At 43.1% G+C, this 21,903-nt stretch overlaps 1 protein-coding gene across 2 annotated transcripts in view; it reads right to left on the bottom strand.

The window, feature by feature from the left end:
* The window catches only part of SLC41A3 (solute carrier family 41 member 3), a 205,900-nt gene that overhangs the window by 157,074 nt on the left and 26,923 nt on the right, over positions 1–21,903 (bottom strand). For both annotated transcript variants that reach the window (XM_056860143.1, XM_056860151.1), the window contains 4 exons: positions 19,425–19,569; positions 15,217–15,363; positions 7,830–7,974; positions 6,587–6,666 (listed from right to left, as the gene is read on the bottom strand). In XM_056860143.1, coding sequence (XP_056716121.1) covers positions 6,587–6,666; positions 7,830–7,974; positions 15,217–15,363; positions 19,425–19,569 — 517 coding nt within the window. The remainder of the gene's footprint in view (positions 1–6,586; positions 6,667–7,829; positions 7,975–15,216; positions 15,364–19,424; positions 19,570–21,903) is intronic.

The following is a 21,903-nucleotide window of genomic DNA, read 5'->3' as shown; positions in this document are numbered from 1 at the left end:
TTGAGTTTTTTCACCATTTCCTTTGTGCAGAAGAGATTAATTTGATGTCTAACTTCTGTAATTTCTTTTGGAACCTTTTTGTTACCCGTTAATTGGTGGGATCTCTCAAGTTGTCTAATCTTTGTTTGTAGCTCTACCAATTGTTTTTCTCTCTCCTTTTTATTCTTAGAGTTAATAGCGATGAATATTCCCCTCATATATGCCTTTGAGCAATCCCAGATTGTGGCCTGGCTCAATCCTGGTGTTTCGTTCCTCTGAAAGAAGTCTTTAAGTTCTAGATGACTTTTATCGAGATCTGTCTTTCTAAGCAATAGTGTATCATTCAATCTCCATCTATATGTTCCAATACGTTTCTTATGCCATTTTATTGAAATAGAGTTATGGTCAGAGAAAACTCTTGGTAATATTTCCACGTGATCAAGATTTCTCCATTGTTTTTCTTGATACAGATATGTAACCAAATACTTCTGGTACTAATGTCATAATGAGGTGTGCTGCCACCCCTACCTCCATTCATTATCTGAATATTCAAAAATTAACACCATTAGCCATGGTGCTGCTGCTGTTAAACTGAGCAAAAAGGTCCAATCCGTCACATGAAACTACCTGCAGATGCATGTGCAGTGCTATTCAAGGGTGAGCAAAGGTACAAAAGGTATGTAAATATGCACACTTTTTCGCTGAAGATGCCAAAGTGCTTTGGAGTTAAGTGTTGTGCATCTAGCTAGGCTTCTCTGGACATGGCCACCTAACATTCTGACTGGCTGTTAGCAAGGTTGCTCTTTGTGTGTTCTGATCTGACCCCACTCTAAGACTCTGTTCCTAATATACTGTTTACACCTGTGTGCTCAATGCGCACCAACGGGGTCGGACCAGAACCAACGGGTTGAAATTAAATCAAATTAGTTTCTGTCTAGACATCAGGAAGAATTTTTTAACAGTTAGAGCGGTTCCTCAGTGGAACAGACTTCCTCGGGAGGTGGTAAGCTCTCCTTCCCTGGAGGTTTATAAGCAGAGGCTAGATGGCCATCAGTCAGCAATGCGGATTCTATGACCTTGGGCAGTTCATGGGAGGGAGGGCATCTTGGCTACCTTCTGGGCAAGGAGTAGGGGTCACTGGGTGTGTGGAGGGGAGGTAGTTGTGAATTTCCTGCATTGTGCAGGGGAGTGGACTAGATGATCCTGGTGGTCCTTTCCAACTCTATGATTCTAAGACCATCTTTTCTAGCACTGTAACCTCAGAGCATAAGAAAAGCCTCATAAAATGACTAACAGAGGCAATGCCCTGGTAAACGTCTCCTTCTTGGTGCTTGTCAGACACATGATGTCTTCTTACACCTTTGACATAACGAAGTAGCCGTTCCATAATCCTTGGCAGTGATTACCCTTTTCTCCAGAAAGTATCCGGCCCAACCCCATCACTGCAAATCCAACAGCTGCTTTCAATTCTGCTTCTCAGAAACAAACAGAACCAGAACGCCTCTTTTATTTTCAACAAATTGTGAAGACAAGAACAGCAGGAACACAGTCACGTAGTCCTTCGAGAGGTACTGGCCATTGCTTCAGCCGAGAGTGAATTAGCTCTATTAATGCAAGGCAATTATGAGACAAATATATTCCTTCTCAATTGATTCATTTTGGCTAAATGGAAGTAGAAACTAGATTTCTCATTTAGGAGACTGATTAATTCTGGAAGAATTCAACATTTCATTATGTATGTGTGCGTGGAAATGAGAGCAGGATTAGAATGTGCTAGATTATTAGTGTAGTGTAAAGATTAGGCTGTGCTGGACAAAGACTGGGGTGACTCAGGTCAGGTTCAAATCCCAATACTGCCATGAAGTTCCCACTCTCTCTCAGTCCCTCTCTCTACCTTGCAGAGCTGTTGTGAGGAAAAAATGGGGAGGGGAGAAACTAGGGTTGCCAGGTCCCTCTTTGCCACCTGCAGGAGATTTTTGGGGCAGAGCCTGAAGTGGGCGGGGTTTGGGGCGGGACTTCAATGCCATAGAGTCCAATTGCCAAAGTGGCCATTTTCTCCAGAGGAATCTATCGGCTAGAGATCAGTTGTAATAGCAGGAGATCTCCAGCTAGTACCGGGAGGTTGGCAACCAGAGGAGAAACATGGATGCACTTGAGTGCTTTGGTAGAAGCGCAGGAGAAAAATGCGATAAGACAGAATGTTCTACAATGACAGAGAAGGCCCTGACTTTGTTAGGTGTTGTCTCTGCCCTGCCTCACTGTTTTGCCACAAGCTTTTAGTTGCCTAGTTCTGCCAAGCTGTTCTAGACAAACATGAAGCCAAACGTTAGTGAATTAGCATGTGCAAAAAAACTTTGGATAGGGATCTGAATATGCATTGTGTCTTGCCAGGAGATGGGATACCTATGCTAATCTGTGCAAAATCCTTGAGCCAGTGGGGTATAGTGAATACAGTTGTTGGAGCTGGACCAGGGAGACTGGGGTTCAAATCTGTACACAGCCATGAAGTTCACTGGCATCTGAGTAACTCGCACTCTCTCAACCTAATCTAATCTATTTTGGGGGTGTTGGGTGGATGAAAGAGGATAATAGTCTTGTTTGTCATCCTCACCTTAGAGGAAAGGTGAGATGCAACTGTAATTAAAAAAACACCTAGGAGAATTGCAGGGTGGGCATGGACCGTCGAAAACAACCGAAGAAAAAGGGGAATAAGAAACTCAACCTAAAAGTCAGGGAAAACCAAAGGGGTTGAGCTAAACACTATCTAATATATCAATAGGCTTCCTAAAAAGCAAAAACATAGTTACAAATATTACCAACAAATAACAGTTGATGTTAGTACATAAAATGACCAAAATCTGACCAGACGCATTTCGGCCTTTTACAGGCCTTCCTCAGTGGTCATACATGGAAAGACATGCTATATACATCTATTTAGACTACCTGTTCAGTCCATTTCTGGTTTCATGCTAATGTGCTGATTTGGCAGTACAGGAATGTCATATGAAAACATGACCTGAGATGAGAATATATTTTTATGGAGCATATGACAACTGCCATTGCTGCCAGAATTCACAACTGAGAAGAATCCAAACTGAAAATCAGGTTTTGACAGTACCAAAGAGCACGCTGAAAATCCTGTTGACCTTGCTGAACTCTATAATTGAAAGGAAAACGCATAAAGATGAATGGACTCCCAAGACTAAACTTTTTATTCCAATTTTTGCCGATTGACATTCCTGACAGAACAATGGAAAGCTGGCAAAAACAAATCAACCGATTTGTTTGGAATGGGAAAAAACCGAGAATCAGATTTAAAGTGTTACAAGACGAAAAGACAAGAGGAGGATTGGCATTACCTAATCTCAAACTATATTACCATGCTGCCTGTCTAACCTGGATTACAGAATGGATAAAACATCCTAAAGACAGACATGTAATTGCAGAATGAGCAGACCTCGGACAAGGCTTTCACAAAGTTTTATGGGATTCTACAACAAAAATTCAAAAGAATAAGGAACCAGAAGATTGCGATATCAAAATGGCGTTACTGAAAGTGTGGAAAAAATACAAAAAGAGAATAAGTCCTTCTCCACCATCTATAATGTCGCCAATCGAAGCATATCATGATAACGTCAAACTGAAACCGGGTGTTTATTTTACTTACAATGAAATGATAGAGTCCACAGGAGAAATTAAAGCCTGATCAAACTTCAAGAAAAAATTCAAAAACTAAACTGGCTGACCTACTTACAACTGAGGTCTAATTTACAAAAAGATTGTTTACATCCCCGGCCATTTCGTGAGTTAACAGAATTTGAGCAGATAATATCCAAAAGTGACTCTCATTTATTAGGAAAAATTTATAAACTCCTCTTGAAATATGATACAGAAGAAGAACAAGTGAAAACTAATATGATAAAATGGATGCAAAATTTTGGAGAAATGATCAACATGGATTTATGGGAAAAACTTTGCACTTCTGAAATGAAATATACAGTGTGCCAAGAAGTGGAAAAAAACTGGTATAAAACATTTTATAGATGGTACTTGACCCCTAATATGCTTTCCCAGATGACTTCTCCCGGGGAAAAAGGCGCCTGCTGGAAATGTCAAGACACGGATGGTTCTTATTTCCATGTTTGGTGGACATGTCCAAAACTACAAATATATTGGAAAAGAATCCATCGAGAACTTCAGTTGATACTAGATACAAAGATAACATTCGATCCCAAATTTTATTTACTCAGTATGGTGCCACAAAACTTGCCGTTGAAATTCCACGACGTCTTTAAATATGCTACAACCGCAGCCAGAATCGTTCTGGCAAGAACATGGAAGCAAACCCATATATCCGAAATAGAAGACTGGAAAGATAAACTGTTAGAATATGCCAGTATGGCTAAAATGACTTTTGAGTTAAATTTAAAACCTAATGAAACTACAGAGCAATTTGATGAGAAATGGGCGTCATTTTATACTTATATGAATTGTAGTTAACTGAATGAAGTACGCCGGTTTTAAAATTCATAACAGGCTATGTATTAACTAACATTTCTCAACTAACTGCTAAGTAAACTCTGGATTTTTACACAACAGAACATTAACGTGGCATAAGTAGATTAAATGAATGATATTTTATAATCACTTTTTATTCAAAGACTGTATTACAACGTATTACAACTGACTAAAATTTTTTGTTGTATTTAACTGAGCTTACTACCTAATATTACATTGTTTTTTTATATATAACGTTTTACCTTTCCCTTTTTTTCCTGTACCCTTCCCAATATATAAATAAAAACTTATTAAAATAAAAAAACTCTATAATTGAAAGGAAAACGCAGTGTGTGTTTTTTTGTATGTGACTGCATAGGGCCCAGTCAAGTCTGAGAATAGCAACAGCAGCTGTACGCAGAGGGTGGCAAAAATGTTTCCGCATTCCCAGCAATAGTGCACGTTTAGGGAGCATGAAAAAGCCTCTCCAGTGTGGAAGGTCCATGTATACCTACTGTATCCCCATCCCGCCCTGTCATGCAAATTACTAATGCTTGGGGTGGGGACGACGACAACCAGGGGTACAAGAGTGGGAGCGCAGCAAGAAACCAACCTGCCTCATTTGGCTTTCATACATCCACCCAGCACAATGCTTATAATTTCAGGGTTTTAGCAACAGCTGGGAGGCTCTCTGGGAATTGACAATAATCCCTCTTAACCCTATGGTTGACTTGAAATGACAGCAAGCATTCTCCTGTAGAAGTAGAAACTTGCTCGATTTCCCAGTTAAGCAAAGAGTTAAGTGAATTACTGTGTGTGTTAAGTGCCGTCAAGTCGTTTCTGACTCATGGCGACCCTATGAATCAATGTCCTCCAAAGTGTCCTATCCTTAACAGCCTTGTTCAGGTCTTGCAGACTGAGGGCCCTGGCTTCCTTTATAGAGTCAATCCATCTCTTGTTGGGTCTTCCTCTTTTCCTGCTGCCCTCAACTTTTCCTAGCATGATTGTCTTTTCCAGTGACTCTTGTCTTCTCATAGTATGTCCAAAGTGCGACAGCCTCAGGTTAGTCATTTTAGCTTCTAGGGTCAGTTCAGGCTTGATTTGATCTAAAACCCACCGATTTGTTTTTTTGTGTGAATTACTATGGATACCTAAAAAAGCCTTTTGTTGTTGTTCCATTATGGACAGATGAGTTCCTTCCCTCATGTCTCTCTCTCTCCCTCTTCATTAAACCTATGAAAGGAGGGACAGAGAGGATCTTTTCCCAGAGTTTTCCACAGTCTTGACAGCGTGAGTAGCTTGTGTGACACAAAGACAGGAAGGTGTGACGGGGATATGGTAGGTTCACTTGGGCCTCCTCTTCCCGGAAGTGACTCTCTGTGCTGTCTGCTATATATGCACACACATAGGTGGGGGGCTGGCAGGAAGAAAACCAGCTTCTATTGTGCTCTGGTGGAATCCTGCCACTAAACTTGGAATGAATTGGGCCCTTAATGAATAATCAAGGTATTATCTTTCAAATCAAATGTATTTAATCTTCAGATTTCATGGTACAGAGTGGCTTACTTTAACATTCCTATATTGCAGTGACACCTTGATGAGAAGAAGAGTTGGTTTTATATGCCGACTTTCTCTACCACTTAAGGGAGATTCAAACCGGCTTACAATCACCTTCCCTTCCCCTCCCCACAACAGACACCCTGTGAGATAGGTGGGGCTGAATGTGTGGCTAGCCCAAATATGAGATGCTCATAGTTCCAGCTTTCGGAGAATTTAATCTTACTCTGGAAATCAGTGCCTTGGGTCCAAATGAATGATTAATCAGGAGGGATTCAAACTGTCAAATATTCCCATTTTCTGAGATTCAAAGTTGCTAAGCTACATACTTTGGGTAGATATTTTACCAGAAACGAAGGGCTTCTTTTGATTCCAGAATGGTTCATCTTAGAAATATTGATGTGCCTTTTCATTTGCTTGCCAAGTTGCTTGTTGGCCTAAACATCAGGATTCCACTCCCGCATTTGTGAAAAGAGGACCATATTTATAACCTCATCGCCCCAACTTCCACACCCTCCTATTAAGACGCATGTCAAAAGAAGAACCCGCTTACCATTAATTACAGGAGTGAAAATCGCCATTCCTTCGAAGTTTGGCTGGGTCACAGTTTTGTTCAAGATGAGGCCCCCAATGCTACAACATAAAGGCACAATACAAATCTATTAGTCCTCGGGCACAGGGACAGATTGAAAGGCCAAGACCAGCATCAGCAATATTCTAAGTGGAGCTCTTGACGCTACAAATCTCCCTGTGTCTTGCCAAGTCTGCAAAGACTTGGCAAGACGACAACTGTATATACATGTGGTACATGACCCAGCCTGTGACTGATGCTTGTTTGTGTACTGAATGTGAAAAGGAACCAATATTTTAAAAGCCTATTGTTCAGTGAACCACACTGATTCCAGAATGGTTCATCTTAGAAATATTGTTGTGCCTTTTCATTTGCTCTGCAAGTTCTAAACAAAGGTATTAGAGGACAGGAAAACCTAGATATCACAGATCATGTCCATCAGGAGCTTTAAGAAAAGCCAGTACTGTGTAGTGGCTAGAGGGTTAGATTAGGATTTGGGGGACGCAGATTCATAAAAATATATAAGAACATAAGGCCATGCTGGATCAGACCAAGGCCCATCAAGTCCAGCAGTCTGTTCATCCAGTGGCCAACCAGGCACCTCTAGGAAGTCCGCAAGCAAGATGACTGCAGCAGCATCCTGCCTGTGTTCCATAGCATCTAATCTAACAGGCATGCTCCTCTGATCCTGGAGAGAATAGGTATGCATCATGACTAGTATTCATTTTGACTAGTAGCCATGGATAGCCCTATCCTCCATGAACATGTCCATTCCCCTCTTAAAGCCTTTCAAGTTGGCAGCCATCACCACATCCTGGGGCAGGGAGTTCCACAATTTAACTATGTGTTGTGTGAAGAAATACTTCCTTTTATCAGTTTTGAATCTGTCACCCTCCAGCTTCAGCAGATGACCCTGTGTTCTAGTATTGTGGGAGAGGGAGAAAAACTTCTCCCTGTCCACTCTCTCCAAACCATGCATAATTTCATAGACCTCTATCATGTCTCCCCTTAACAGCCTTCTTTCCAATCCAATGAGCACTCCTTTGCATGGGTACTGAGGAGATTTAATTACCATATACTTCAGATATAAAAGGAAAAACAGTCCTTGGTACAGCCAGAAAACTGAGAAAGCAGGTTAAAGGGATTTTCCCAAAGTAAGTGAGAGGAATGCCTGACCTCAGCTCCTTCAATTACAAGGAGTCTCTTTCCTCATCTAATGATCTACCTGCTGATGCTCATGGCGACAATGACCGGCTGCCACCCAGACTTCAAGACTTCGGCAATGGGAGGACTCTGCTTGGCGATAGCGACCCACAGAGGGATCATTACAATGAAGACGGCACAGATCAAGGGCGAAAGGTAACTCACATCTGCCAGAGAGGGGAAAAAAAGAGACTCAAGTTAGCGCTTGAATCTTCAGCTCTGCTCAAGTTGTGGGAAAAATGATTCAATTTTCCAGAGCAAAAGAACAGGCACCCAGAGTTGCTTGCTCTCAGAACAAAATCCCTCACTTCCTTTGCCATCTATAATTAACAGCCGCTGACAAGGGACAGCTACTGATTACCAGAAAGGGAAAAGTTACATTCCAATATTAGTAAGAACACTCATTGCTGTATCAGAAGAAGAGTTGGTTTTTATATGCCAACTTTCTCTACCACTTAAGGCAGAATCAAACCGGCTTACAATCACCTCCCCTTCCCCTCCCCTCCCCTGAGGTAGGGTGGGGCTGAGAGAATGTGATTTGCTCAAGGTCACCCAGCTGGCTTCATGTGTAGGAGTGGGGAAACAAATCCAGTTTATCAGATTGGCCTCCGCCACTCATGTGGAGCAGTGGGGAATCAACCCGGTTCTCCAGATCAGACTCCACTGCTCCAGACCACCACTCTTTACCACTACACCATGCTGGCTCTCAAAAAATAAAACAAAATCTTCGCACAAATAAAACCGGAGGCTCAGCGATTCCAACATTTCACAAGTCCCTAAGTAATGGATATCAAGTAGGAGAGAAGCACACAAGAAATACAGTGGCCCTGAACCAGAGAAAGATCACGGTGCTTGGGTTCCTAAGAAACAAGTGAATTATCAGTAACTCAGGTCCCATTGCTGTCGATGGGAATGAAGCATGACCAAGTTTTGTTGGCTTAGGGCCAGTGTGTTTTCTCATTCCATAGCTATATATAAACAGCAGCCCACATATACTAATCAGCTTTCCCATTAATCTTGAAAAATGAGTTCCGATACTACACGGTCAAGACCAGAGTGGGCTGAAGTAGAATTTCCTGAAGATGGAAAATTAGGAAACTCTAACTATATGTAGCATACTCTCTTGAGATGATGTTAACAAGCTCATTACTGCTACCAAGCTGTAATTTTGTCATACAGAAGGATCCAGCATCTAAAAACATCTTATTAATTTATGGAGAGGAAAACTGATACATACTAAAATGAGCCAAAGAGCTTGCATCAGGGGAAAAGTACACAGCTATACATTTAAAAGGGGGGGGGGAGACAGGTGTGGAATAAAGTAAACAAGTAGGGGAGGGGAAGAAAACAGCAATTAGGCTGACTACAACTGAACCTAGAGACCCCATCTACTTCATGACTGTTACAAATTAATGCTACCTAAGCACGTTGCTGAAAAATGATTCACCCCAGGGTTAGCACTTGAACAAATTTAGGAAACTTGAATCCTTACAAGTACTAGACAACGAAGGAAAGGATATAACCCTGCATTCCCTAATTGGAGAGCATTATAATGTTTTTTTCTGGATGAAGAATTTTTCCAGGATGTTTAATACACTGATTTAGCGCTCTTGAGGCCAATAAGGTGCATCGAAAGTATGCCCTTCACTGTCCTAATGGGGGTGGCTGCGAATGGCTCACCTGAGTATTCTTGTGGATAAAAAAACTATACAGCTTTATTCTGGTAATACTGCTTCCTATTTTGCTCATATAGCTACTATACAACTAGAAAAAAAACAACAGTTTACTTATTTAAGCTATTTATACTTTGCTTTTCTCCCAAATGGGGACTCAAAGGAGTTTATAATCTCATTCTGCTCTCCTTCATTTTATCCTTACAACAACAATCCTGTGAGGAAGATGAGGTTCGAATCCCCATTCTGCCACGGAAGCTTATTGGGTGAGCTGGGACCACCCAGTCGCATTCCAACCTGCTGCACCCAGTGAACTTCTACGGCAGAGTGGGGATACCAAGCTGGGCCTACCAGAACTCTCGTAGTCAGACGCTGCCACCTACACCACGCGAGCCTTTATACATTTCCTGTAAAACTAAGTTTCATCCAAAGAGGGGGAGCCTGTTGCCCAGATGTTTCTGACCTCATTGGGGTATTTCCACAGGTACATGTTTTCTCATCAAATTTGATATGAACAAAGGAGTTTTCAAAAGAAATTCATATTTACCAGGACTACATAGGTATGAATTTTTAGTCCTAGTGATAACTGAAGCAGAAGGGGCTGACCTACCCCCACCTCTCTCCCTTTCACCAACCCAAATTGATTTGTTATGGAATTGTGTAGATTCAGATCATGTGATGGAAGTCTGGCCCAAACGTGAACAACCCCACAATTTATACTGGTTGAGCATAAAACCTTTGTAGAAACGTTATTCGTAATCACAATCTACTCATCATGAAGCTCAACGCCTTTAAGGGAGTACAGTGGGATAGGGCTGTCAATTCGGTACGGTCCGAACTGAAAATCAACCGAATTTCCCCTGATTCGGTGATTTTCTATTCGGACGGATCCAAACTCAAAACTGGCGGGCAATTCAGCGAGTTCGGGAGTTCGCGAATAAATTCGGCAAATTCGGCGCCCCTTCAGGGGAGCCCACTGAAAGGCGCGGGCTGCCCTTTAAACTGATCTGAGCCTCCCAGCTGGGAGGCGCAGGTCAGTTTAAAGGGCAGCCCGCCCCGCTTCAGCGGGCTCCGCTGGAGAGGCGCGGGCTGCCCTTTAAACTGACCTGCGCCTCCCAGCTGGGAGGCGCAGATGAGTTTAAAGGGCAGCCCGCCCCCCTTCAGCAGGCTCCGCTGGAGAGGCTCGGGCTGCCCTTTAAACTGATCTGAGCCTCCCAGCTGAAGGGGGGCGGGCTGCCCTTTAAACTGACCTGCGCCTCCCAGCTGGGAGGCTCAGATCAGTTTAAAGGGCAGCCCGAGCCTCTCCAGCGGAGCCCGCTGAAGGGGGACGGGCTGCCCTTTAAACTCATCTGCGCCTCCCAGCTGGGAGGCTCAGATCAGTTTAAAGGGCAGCCCGCCCCCCTTCTGCGGGCTCTGCTGGAGAGGCTCGGGCTCCCCTTTAAACTGATCTGAGCCTCCCAGCTGGGTCAGTTTAAAGGGCAGCCCGCGCCTCTCCAGCGGAGCCCGCTGAAGGGGGGCGGGCTGCCCTTTAAACTCATCTGTGCCTCCCGGCCGTGAGGCGCATGTCAGTTTAAAGGGCAGCCCGCGCCTCTCCAGCGGAGCCCGCTGAAGGGGGGCGGGCTGCCCTTTAAACTCATCTGAGCCTCCCAGCTGGGAGGCGCAGATGAGTTTAAAGGGCAGCCCGTCCCCCTCTTCAGCGGAGCCCGCTGAAGGGGGGAGGGCTGCCCTTTAAACTCATCTGCGCCTCCCAGCTGGGAGGCTCAGATCAGTTTAAAGGGCCCCCGCGCGCCTTCAGGGAATCCCTCTGAAGGCGCGCTGGGGCCGAATTTTCCCCCGAACTCCGGATCCCCCCGAATTACCGGGGATCCGAAGCGGGGGAGTTCGGACTTCGGCACGTACCGAACCCACAAGGGTCAAATTCGGCCGAATCCGAACTGTACCGAATTTTTTTTTTTGACAGCCCTACAGTGGGAAAATACTGATTCTAGGAGACTAACTAGAAGTTAGATTCTAGGAGACTAACTAGAAGTTAGAAGCATAGGAAGCCAAAATGAGATCCACAAAATATAACATACAAACAACGCATCCCAAAATCTCATTGTATTGCAGGCTTAAAACACTCTGATACCATGTATCAAGCTATGAAATTGACATGTGGGTGCTCTATTGCATACAATCTATAGGGATACACCATATGTTGAAATTAACATGAACAAATTTGAGCAAATCCGTAGCTCCACACAGGCAATCTCTCTTAGTGGTGCTGCCTGCATATCTGTATGTATACCTGTAGACGTTCTTCTAGAAATTGTACCATTTCGTAGTTTACTTCTTCAGTACATCACTTTATGAATATCTGCCATGTACAAGCTAAACCAATACATACATATAGTGAATAATAAACATACATGAATAAGACCTGCAAAAAATAATTAAATACGATCATCCAAAAGCTCACCTCATTATAAGTCAATATATTCTTTGGTGACAAAGCCGCTGCTGCTTGCTAATCACTGTATGATCTGTAGCGTTTGGGGGCAATTTACCTGAAGCACGTTTATATATCCAATTACCAAAGAGGATATGATCATGAAAAGAGACCCTGCAGGATCCTGAAAACACTTAAGTCGTGGAGCAAGTATTGTAATGCTTCCTGACTTTAGAAGACTGTATTTTTTGTGCATAGAGGTGTTCTTTCTTTGTTTGTCTAGGAAACTAACAGCACAAGCCTAATTTGAAAAATACCCTTCCAGGCCAATGGACGTCAATGGACTTAGAAGGGTGTAACTGCACTATAACTGACACTTGTGACCATGCCATCATGTAGAACAGGTATTATAATTCAGAAATCTGTATATGAAACAAAGAAGTAAGCTAACCGGCATTCCTTTGAGATTTCAACTATGCAGTTGTATCATACGCAGTATAGGAACTGAGTCTATATATCACGAGGTTAAATCCTGGGTTTACAGAATATCTGATTGTTATACTTCTTCACTTTTTTGTTTCACATGGAACACACGAAGCTGCCTTCTACTGAATCTGACCCTTGGTCCATCAAAGTCAGTATTGTCTACTCAGACCAGCAGCGGCTCTCCAGGGTCTCAGGCAGGGGTCTTTCACGTCACCTACATCAGCACTTACTGGTTCCAAAGCCCGTTTTATTCTGCCCATACGAAAAGCCGTTGTTAGTAGTGGAGGTACCAAAGTCTAGTGCCTATAGTCTAGTGCCAGCCTTCGTGTACTTTCCTGTGAAATATCCAGGACTTTTCTTGAGATCACTGGATTATCCCATGAAAAAGAGGAGAATGGACTAGAATCTTATGATCTAGAATAATTGCTGCCATCTTTATAATAAAGCCTCTAAGTTGCTGGGCTGCAGGAATTTGAATAATCTCCTCATGAATCGACTCCTCTTTTATGAAATACAACCTTGGGATAACCTTTAGAAACACAGGGGACTTTAGAAAAAAAGGGGAAGAGAGAATTGCTGCACTGAGGGAAAATAAGCATGACTCAGAAGCAGAAGGAAGGAAGCCTCAGAAACATCTTGAGGCAATAGGGAGGGTGCCAGGCCTTTTGATATGCTAATATTTCTTTCTTCAAGGGCTCTCCATCTGCTCTTTGTAACTGGTCCAGAGCTGGGCCAGTTGCAACACATCTTGCAGGTAACAGGGCAGATGAAGCACCCCCGAGACGTGCTTTTTTATTTTCCCAAAAAGATGTTGTCAAAGCCTCGGGCTACAAGTATGAAAAATGAAGACACCTTGAATCGCAGTGTCGTATTAATCTCTGCAGATTTTACTCAGGGAAGAAATGTTACCTTCTCTAAGAAATGCAAGATAGATTTCTTTCTTTTCTTTTTTTAACAGTAGGTGATACAGGGCAGAAAGTTTGCTGCCTGATGCAGTGGCAGTAAAGGAAGCACTGAGCATACTGTTGTCTGCCTGGTATTATAAATGGGGGCAGGAAAAGGGGGGAAAATAAATGTTCAACTGCAAGAAACCCACATAGGGTCTCAACTTCAAGAGAAGCCGGAATATATATTTGCCAAGCATCTCTGAATGGGAATGGGGACCAGATGGGGTTTAAGCAGCTGTTTCTTTTTACATCACAGGGCGGCTAGAGCAAGAAGAGCAATGCCTGTGGACATTCCTTCTTGTACTCAACTATTAAACACAAAGGACCCCCTTCAACCATTTCAACCTCTCTGGATTTAAAGGCTGCAATATTTCAACCATATTTCAACGGAGGCTCCAGCAAGAAGCTGCTTAGTTGGAATGCATATGCTGATCCAATACGATCAAACTTGGACTCTCTGTTGAGATCAGGAGTGCACAGCTCAGTATAGCAAACAATTGTACCTGATGATTCAGATTCATCCTACTTTGCCAATTTGTCAACATTTGGGAGTGGTTCACATGCGCTCCACTGAGATCACTTATTATTTTGACTAGACTGTTCTGCACTGTGATGCGACATACCACTATGTCAGGAAACTGAATCTTCTGGCCTCTTCTTGTAATAACTCCCCCCACTACAACCTTTCTTCTGCTGTTTGCAGTGTTTTGTGTATGGGGGAGGGGCGAGAATCTCTCTCTACCGCTTAAGGAAGAATCAAACTGGCTTACAATCATCTTCCCTTCCCCTGTGAGGTAGGTGAGGCTGAGAGAGCTGTGACTAGCCCAAGGTCGCCCAGCTGGCTTCTTGTGTAGGAGTGGGGAAACAAATCCAATTCACCAGATTAGCGTCCACCGCTCATGTGAAGGAGTGGGGAATCAAGCCCGGTTCCCCAGATCAGACTCCACCACTCCAAACCACCGCTCTTAACCACTACACCACACTGACTGAACTGGACAATATTATTAGGCCTCTGCCAGCATATTTGCTGGCCTGTGAAACAAGTAACAGGAAGGCTGAAAATGCTAACTAGTCCATGCAGCCTGCTCTCAATTTTCAGCTGCAGCATCATCTGTTTTTGCTAAAAACCTCCCAAAAAATATCCACCACAGATTTAAAGCAAAACACAATCCAAACCCCCACAGTTGTTTTCCCTCAGAATCCCCTCTAGGTCAGCCATGGAGTAATTTTCTTGGCAATTTTCAGTGAAACCATATATCAGATTAAACCTACACCTTCATGATAACTAAAACATAAATTTTCTAATGAGAATGGCTGATCAGCAATGGAGCTAGCCCGTGGTGGTGAATACTCCCTGTTTTGGAGTTATTTTACAAAGGCTCAGGGGCAGAGACGGTTCAGACACACGGGGTTTAGATCCCGCTATAGAATCAGGGAGACTGGATGTAAAGGAGGAAAGAGGTAGTTTTAATGTTATCTTATAGAAGAGGGAATTTTGGCAAGTGCACTTTTCTCATCTTTGTAGAAATACAACAAGCCAAACCTGCCAAGCTCCTTTTCTTGTACAGCTATACAGGAGCCTTCTTAACCTCTACTCCTCTTACTGGTTTCATTAGGCTGAGTTCCATCTCCCTAACATGGGAGCTTCCAAGATCCTCTACCTTTCTGCCTGGTTGTCCAGTGGGGTATCCTTTATTCTATCTTACTAGTTTCATAAGGCTGAGTTCCATCTCCCTAATGTGGGAGCTTCAGAGATCCCCTAAATTTCTGCCTGGTTGTCCAGTAGCCTATTCTTTATCTAACTGGGATTCCACTGCGTTCAACCATCTTCCTAGCTCTCTCTTTCGACTGGCTAGGCCGCTCTCCTTAACGTACCAATGTATTTGAAGAGAGTGCTGCTGATTCCCGCGAGCAAGGAAAGGGTGATTAGGTCTCCGAGGCTTGCCGCGATGGGGGTGGCGACATTGTCTGGGTTAATCCCGACCTTCCTTGCACCCACGATTACACCGATCATCACCAGACCTACAAGAGAGACATATTAGAGGATGAGCAAAACGTTTGGCTGCAGTTCCGGAACTGTTTGAGATTGAGTCTTCCACCCCCAAGCTCTCCAAGAGCATGCAAAGACAGGAGGAGCAGTAGTTTTTGCACAGGGCTTGTGTGTAGGCTGAAAAGGTGGGAGAAGAGAGGGAGCACTTGGGTTGAGCTGCCACAAGGGTGCGGCAGAAGAATAACAGCTGCTGGGGAGAAAAAAAAGCGAAGAAAGTGCAAAGAAGATGGGTGGGGAAAAGTAGGGGCTGCAATTCTCAGCCATTTAATTATTTCTGTATGCATTTCTTAAACCTTATAACTTAGATAGCCAGCATGGTGTCAGGGTAGGTTCTGGAGGACCTGAGTTCAAGTACCTACTCTGCCATGGAAACTTGCAGGGTGACCTTGGGCCAGTCACCCTCTCTCAGCCTGATCTACTTCACAGTGTTGTTGTGAGGATAAAATGGGGAAGGAAAAACCATGTAAGCTGCTTTGAGTTCCTTGGAGGAAGGATGGGTTATAAATGTACTAGATTGATAGACAGCAACGTTGGCCACCACTGGAATAGATAAATTGTCTATATAACTTGCAACTAGTGCTCAGGATAATGGGTCGGTGGGTTACAAAGTTGCTAGCAGGGAGTCTGAGGAGCGAGACCATATAAAAGTGTCAGCAGTTGTGGGCAAAAAAAAGCCCATTCATAAGTCCCCCAGGATAGGAATTGCAAACTTCTCCCAGGTATATATGAAAAAAGGATTAATTGCTGTTTCCTCAAATTCTCTCTCTCGCTCTCTCTCTCTCTCACACACACATGTGTATTATATATAAAAAAGTGCTTGAGAACATGCCTAAGAAGCATCTAAACCAGAACAAAGAACCTAAGGACTTCCTAGCTGGATCAGACACCTAGTCCAGCATTCTGTTTCCAACAGCCAGACTTCAAAGAAGACTGATCTTGCTTAAATGCAGGGTCTCCCGCACCCCAAGATCCCAGTCTCAGCTCCTCATTGAATTGACACCCAAGCATTTCTGGTGTGGTACATTTCTGACAGCAGCTTCCTTTTTAAGCAACAGTCTTATGCTGCTCTCTTGTGGAAGGCTGGCACATTTCTTCTATTCCATTAGCAGCTGCTTTATGAAACACTGTACGAAACTGCTTTTCATAATCCCCATTGTTTCAAGAACTCCTTAGAGTTAAAGCCGAATTCAGAAAGGGGAGATGTATGCCCTCAGCAAGAACGTTTCGGCTTCTTGGCTTAGGGTTCCCCCCACCCCCCATAATGGATGAGGTCTGGATAGAGGGCACAAATTCTGAGGGGTACGTTTGCTTTCCTAAAGGTTTGTAAACCTGGGTCCTTGTGAGGAGTTGTTTATGAAACTGCTGGTAACCATGTTTGAGCAAAGGAATTAGCCTAAAGCAATAATTCTGAGCAAATAGGCCTCTACCAGAAATGAACCTTTCCTGCTGAAATGGAACACAGAATGCATGTAGTATGGAAAGAGAAAACACACATGTGCATGATATAAGGTGCTGGGGGAACGGGTGCTACTCCTCCACAAATGGGCCTGCCTCTTGCTGGGTTTAAATGCTTATATACATCAAAAGGGGGGGGGGGAGAATTATGTTTGTATGTTCTGTCAAGTCTCCCTAAGAAGGCACAGCCTTCCCTTTGGCTACAGCCAGAGACCTTTATGCACTTTGTTATCCAAGATGCACAGCAGCTCACCATCTGGCTTGCAGTTCACTTCTGGCCTCGGTCTACAGGAAGGAGGGATGTGTCCCTTCTCCTGAAGCTCCCCCAGCTGGCAGTTCTGGCCCTGGGGTCAGATACATGTACCATCTGGCCGGCCTCTTCTCATGGATCCACCACCTGCACAATGGCCTTTGCCTTCCCCCTGCCCCACCTTCTCCTCACAGAGAGCTCTTTCAATCGCTGCCCTTTCTAAGGGAGCTTTATATCACCCTCTCGTTTCTCAGGGAGCTCAGCCTCACAGATCCATGTGAACAGAGATTGTTATGTGTATCGGGGCGTGAATGAGGTATTGCTGAAGAAGGTGCCGGAATATCAGGCGAAGTCAGGAATAGGAGTATGGAAAATGCAGTGTTGGGGGGTTGAGATGATGAAGAAAGTCCATAGCGAATACAAAATAAGCATCCTCTGACACTGAGGACCTGTCTTCACTGGCAAGCACCTTAAGACAAACAATGTGTTTCTATTAGAAGTTCTTGCCCTGAATTTTATTTTAAAAAATTAAAGACTTCAGGTATATTTGGAGGGCTTTTCAAAAAAGCACATGTCAGAGTCAAGTGTTACCGTACTACAGAGAAAGTGTATAGACATTCCTGTAGTCTAAAAGACAAGATGAGAAGATAATAAACACTTCTTGCTTTAATCAAAGGGATCGCTGTGCCTCTTCCACTGAAAGAGGAAAAATATATGTTAGGCTTTAAGGTACCAAAAGATTCCATTGCTTTTGTGTAGGAAATTAATGTTGCTAGTTCTTTAAAATCTTTCAATAAGGAATACTATTATTTCTTGATCATGTTCTCTCTCTCATGCAGACACACACACACTTAAATGTGATGTATTAATACGGCCAATAGCTTTCTATGCATTTTTAAGTACTATCAACACTTTGTTTACTTGTCAAATTCAAAACTGGGCGTTTTCCATCTGCTCTAGCATATTTTTTCCACATGTTATTTATGTGTATTTTAAGTACTGTGGTAAACTTGGTTTTTTTCATACTCTATTTTACAAGTATGTTTTATATTTTAGATATTTATACTCCATTTTACTTCTCATGAGGAACCAAAGCAGCGTACAGCAGCATTCTCTCTTCCTCACAACAACACTGTGTAGTAGGTTAGGGCTGAGAGCGACTGGCCCAAGGTTGAGCTTTCATGGCTACAAGGGGATTTGCATCTGAGTCTGCCAAATTCTAGTTCAACGATCTAACTACTACATCGTCCTCGCTCTCCACTGACTCTTATTGAGGAACAGCGGCAGCAGCTTCCTCCTGGTATTATTGTATCATCCCTGATCCTACAGTAGTTGTGTGGCGGCAGAAGGAGTAGAGGATTCTTGCTGCAATGGGTGGGAGTGAAGGTAGCCCTATAGATTTCTGCACAGTTCTGTTCATCAGACTGACTGAAGTAAAAAGAAGAGTTGGTTTTTATATGCTGACTTTCTCTACCGCTGAAGGGAGACTCAAACCTGCTTACAATCACCTTCTCTTCCCCTCCCCACAACAGACACCCTGTGAGGTAGGTGGGACTGAGAGAGCTCTAACAGAGCTGTAACTTGCCCAAGGTCACCCAGCTGGCTTCATGTGTAGGAGAGGGGAAACAAATCCAGTTCACCAGATTAGAGCGGTTCCTCAGTGGAACAGGCTTCCTTGGGAGGTGGTAAGCTCTCCTTCCCTGGAGGTTTTTAAGAAGAGGTTAGATGGCCATCTGTCAGCAATGCTGATTAGGCAGATGATGAGAGGGAGGGCATCTTGGCCATCTTCTGGTCACTAGGGGTGTGGGGGGGGGAGGTAGTTGTGAATTTCCTGCATTGTGCAGAAGGTTGGACTTGATGGCCCTGGTGGTCCCTTCCAACTCTATGATTCTATGATTAGCCTCTGCTGCTCATGTGGAGGAATAGGAAATCAAACCCGGTTCTCCAGGCCAGAGTCCACCGCTTTGAGAGTTGTTTCCTCAGAATGGAGGGTTACCATCATATTTAAACAGCACCCTCAAAGGAGTTGCCGGTGTGGATGAGTCAAGCTTCACCATTTAGAGAAAGCAACCAGGGTCAACCCACTTAATGTCCCCAGTTTCTTGATGCCTCTTGTGACCAAAGTCCTTTGTGTGCTTGGCACTTCGTGTCAGCTCCCTTCTCCTCCTCCTCTAAAGCCTCATCCTAATCTCACCTTCCATGCAAACGATCGCTTGACATCAGCCGCCGAGTAACTGTGAGGGGAAACGAGGAACTGAAGCCCACGTGGGGAGCTAGAACAACACACTTTCAAAGACATGGGGAAAGGGCAATCCAAGAGACACTCACCGAGCGAGAGGGCAGCGATGAATGCCGTCGTCACGCTGCTGGCACACAGCATGGCTGCCTGGTTCAGCTCCACGTACCCTTTGGCTATGGCCTTGAAAAGGACGGCTACTACAGCTGCCAGGAGTCCTACTACGGTGGCTTGTGTCTATTGAGCAAAAACAATGAAGGACAGAAAGTCTTAGAGATCATATTCGGGGGGGGGCAGTTTGCAAACCCTCCTGTAGGAATCTGGCCCTATGTTGTAAAGTGAGAAAAAAATATATATACTTCACACAAACAGTACATAGGGAAGCCCTTTTTTTAAAACGAAAATAATCTTCCAAAGGGAGTCTTTTTGAGTAAGGAAGGGACCAGGAACAGATGTGCTTAACCTTCTCCTTCCTCGGACTTAGGTTCCCCTTCCACAGCAATCCAGATGCAATTGCCTTTCAAGGGTAAACCTTTGTTCTTGTTTTTGTCTAAATAGTTATTTATTTTATATATTAATACAAGAAAAAGAAAAAAGTACAGAAAATTTAAAAAAAATCAAACCGATAAAAAAGATAATACAGGTAAGACTGGGATTACTTCTAATCATGAAAACACCTAATAAATTCACACCAAAGACATGATTAAAGCATAATGCAATAAACTTATTTAACACAATATATAACATAACACAAAAGAAGAAATATCTCGATGCTTTAGAACACTGGTTCCCAACCAGGGATCCGTGGACCCCCAGGGGTCCGCGAGAACTAAACTAAGGTCCATGAAACAAAGTTATAAACCCATAATAAATTAATATTTTCAATTAAAAGTTCTCTATTATAAAATATATATTCAAATATTATTCTAAGTTTAATGTTTAAGTAACAGTTATGATTAAAGTTTATTTTCAAATTCTCAGAATTTTTATTTTGAACCTTGGGGTCCCTGCACCGAATAAAAAAGTCCTAGTGGTCCCTGGTCAAAAAAAGGTTGGGAACCACTGCTTTAGAAGGTCATACCACTTTTGAAAACATCTTCACTGATTATCTAATAAATCATATAAAAATCAGTTAAACCAATACCTGTAAATGGGATATATGGCCTCATTCAATTATTTCTATGAAGCCCACTAGCTAAAAAACTTTTATTTTCTCATGCTTTCACTGACTGGTTTTAGGGTGGGTTTTTAAAAATTTGCTCATTATTTCATTGCTATTTGTCATTGTTCTTGCTGCTAATCGTTATACTGGATTATACAAAATTTCACTATTAGTTTTAGTATTTTGAATGTAGCATTGTAAGCCATTTTACTGTGCCCTGCCTCGGGTGATATATCTGGAAAGATGGGATATCAATACATTAAGCAACACCTCTGGAGCCACTTCGCGGGGGGTGGGGGGAGGAGAAGTGGTGGGAAGGGAAGATTTGATTAGAAAAAAGGCTTGCATGAACTGGCAGACCATCCTTCTCCCATTCACAACACACTTCTCTATTCAAAACGACCACCTCCTTAAACTGCTTTTTATTTTTATTTATTTTTTAATAATCCTGGGCTTCCTTACACATGCTTGTGTGTAAAGTGTAGTTTGCCGCTCAGGCGATTTGGATCAGATCCCCCCAAACCCACAAGACCACCATTATGACACCCTCCTATCATCATGCCGATAATAATGAAATCCTGGGTCGATCCTCATGTAGCCAATACCTCCGCTCTTCAACTTTACCCACCATTGGTTCTTTAGGTTTACCCACCATGTTTATGTCTGTAGTTGCTTCTACAGGCCAGTATGACTTGTTAGAATCCTGATTTTTTAAAAATCTACCTTCCACCAGTTTGGTAAAAGAAACTCTGATCTTATCTTGGAAGCAATTTTGGAGGGGCTTTTACTGGAGCAGTTGCATGAACACTGGACAAAGACTGTCTTATTTATAGAGACTTATGCTTCAACAGACAGTGGCTACTGTTTTCTACACCCATAATTTATATAAATGCTTAAATTCTTTTGTTGGTAAGGGGCAAGAGATGTACCAATAAATGTCTTTTAATCACACACAAAAAAAATGAAATCCTGGAAAGTGTTCTGCGTTATTTTCTTCAGAGCTTCTTCCCACATGTCCTTTTTGCAGGTACCTGCAGTGCACCTTCCATAATACTGGAGCAGATACATCTATGGATTTCACCAGCTGCTCACTGTGAAAACTCCCTGTAAAGAGCAGAAGTTGGCCTCAACTCCCTGCAGTATGTTTTTTACTTGTGAAGTACATACATCAGCGACATCATTGTAGAGGTACACTGTGGATACATGCCATATTGACCCCCAAACCTATAATACCTGAAGCAGCCTTTGCCCTCAATGACATCTACAATACCATTAAAACTCACATACTTTTAAATTATCCACAAAAGCACACTACTGCCCTCTGGTGAATATAAGAATTCAGGGCCTCGTTCATGCAAGGCTGGTGACAATTTGAAAATCTCAGATTCTATGTCCTCTTTCATTCTGTC

Source organism: Euleptes europaea, chromosome 1 (assembly GCF_029931775.1).
Source record: "Euleptes europaea isolate rEulEur1 chromosome 1, rEulEur1.hap1, whole genome shotgun sequence".
Lineage (NCBI taxonomy): Eukaryota > Metazoa > Chordata > Lepidosauria > Squamata > Sphaerodactylidae > Euleptes > Euleptes europaea.
The sequence above is the reverse complement of the archived record's forward strand: the minus strand, read 5'-3'. Positions and strand labels throughout refer to the sequence as shown.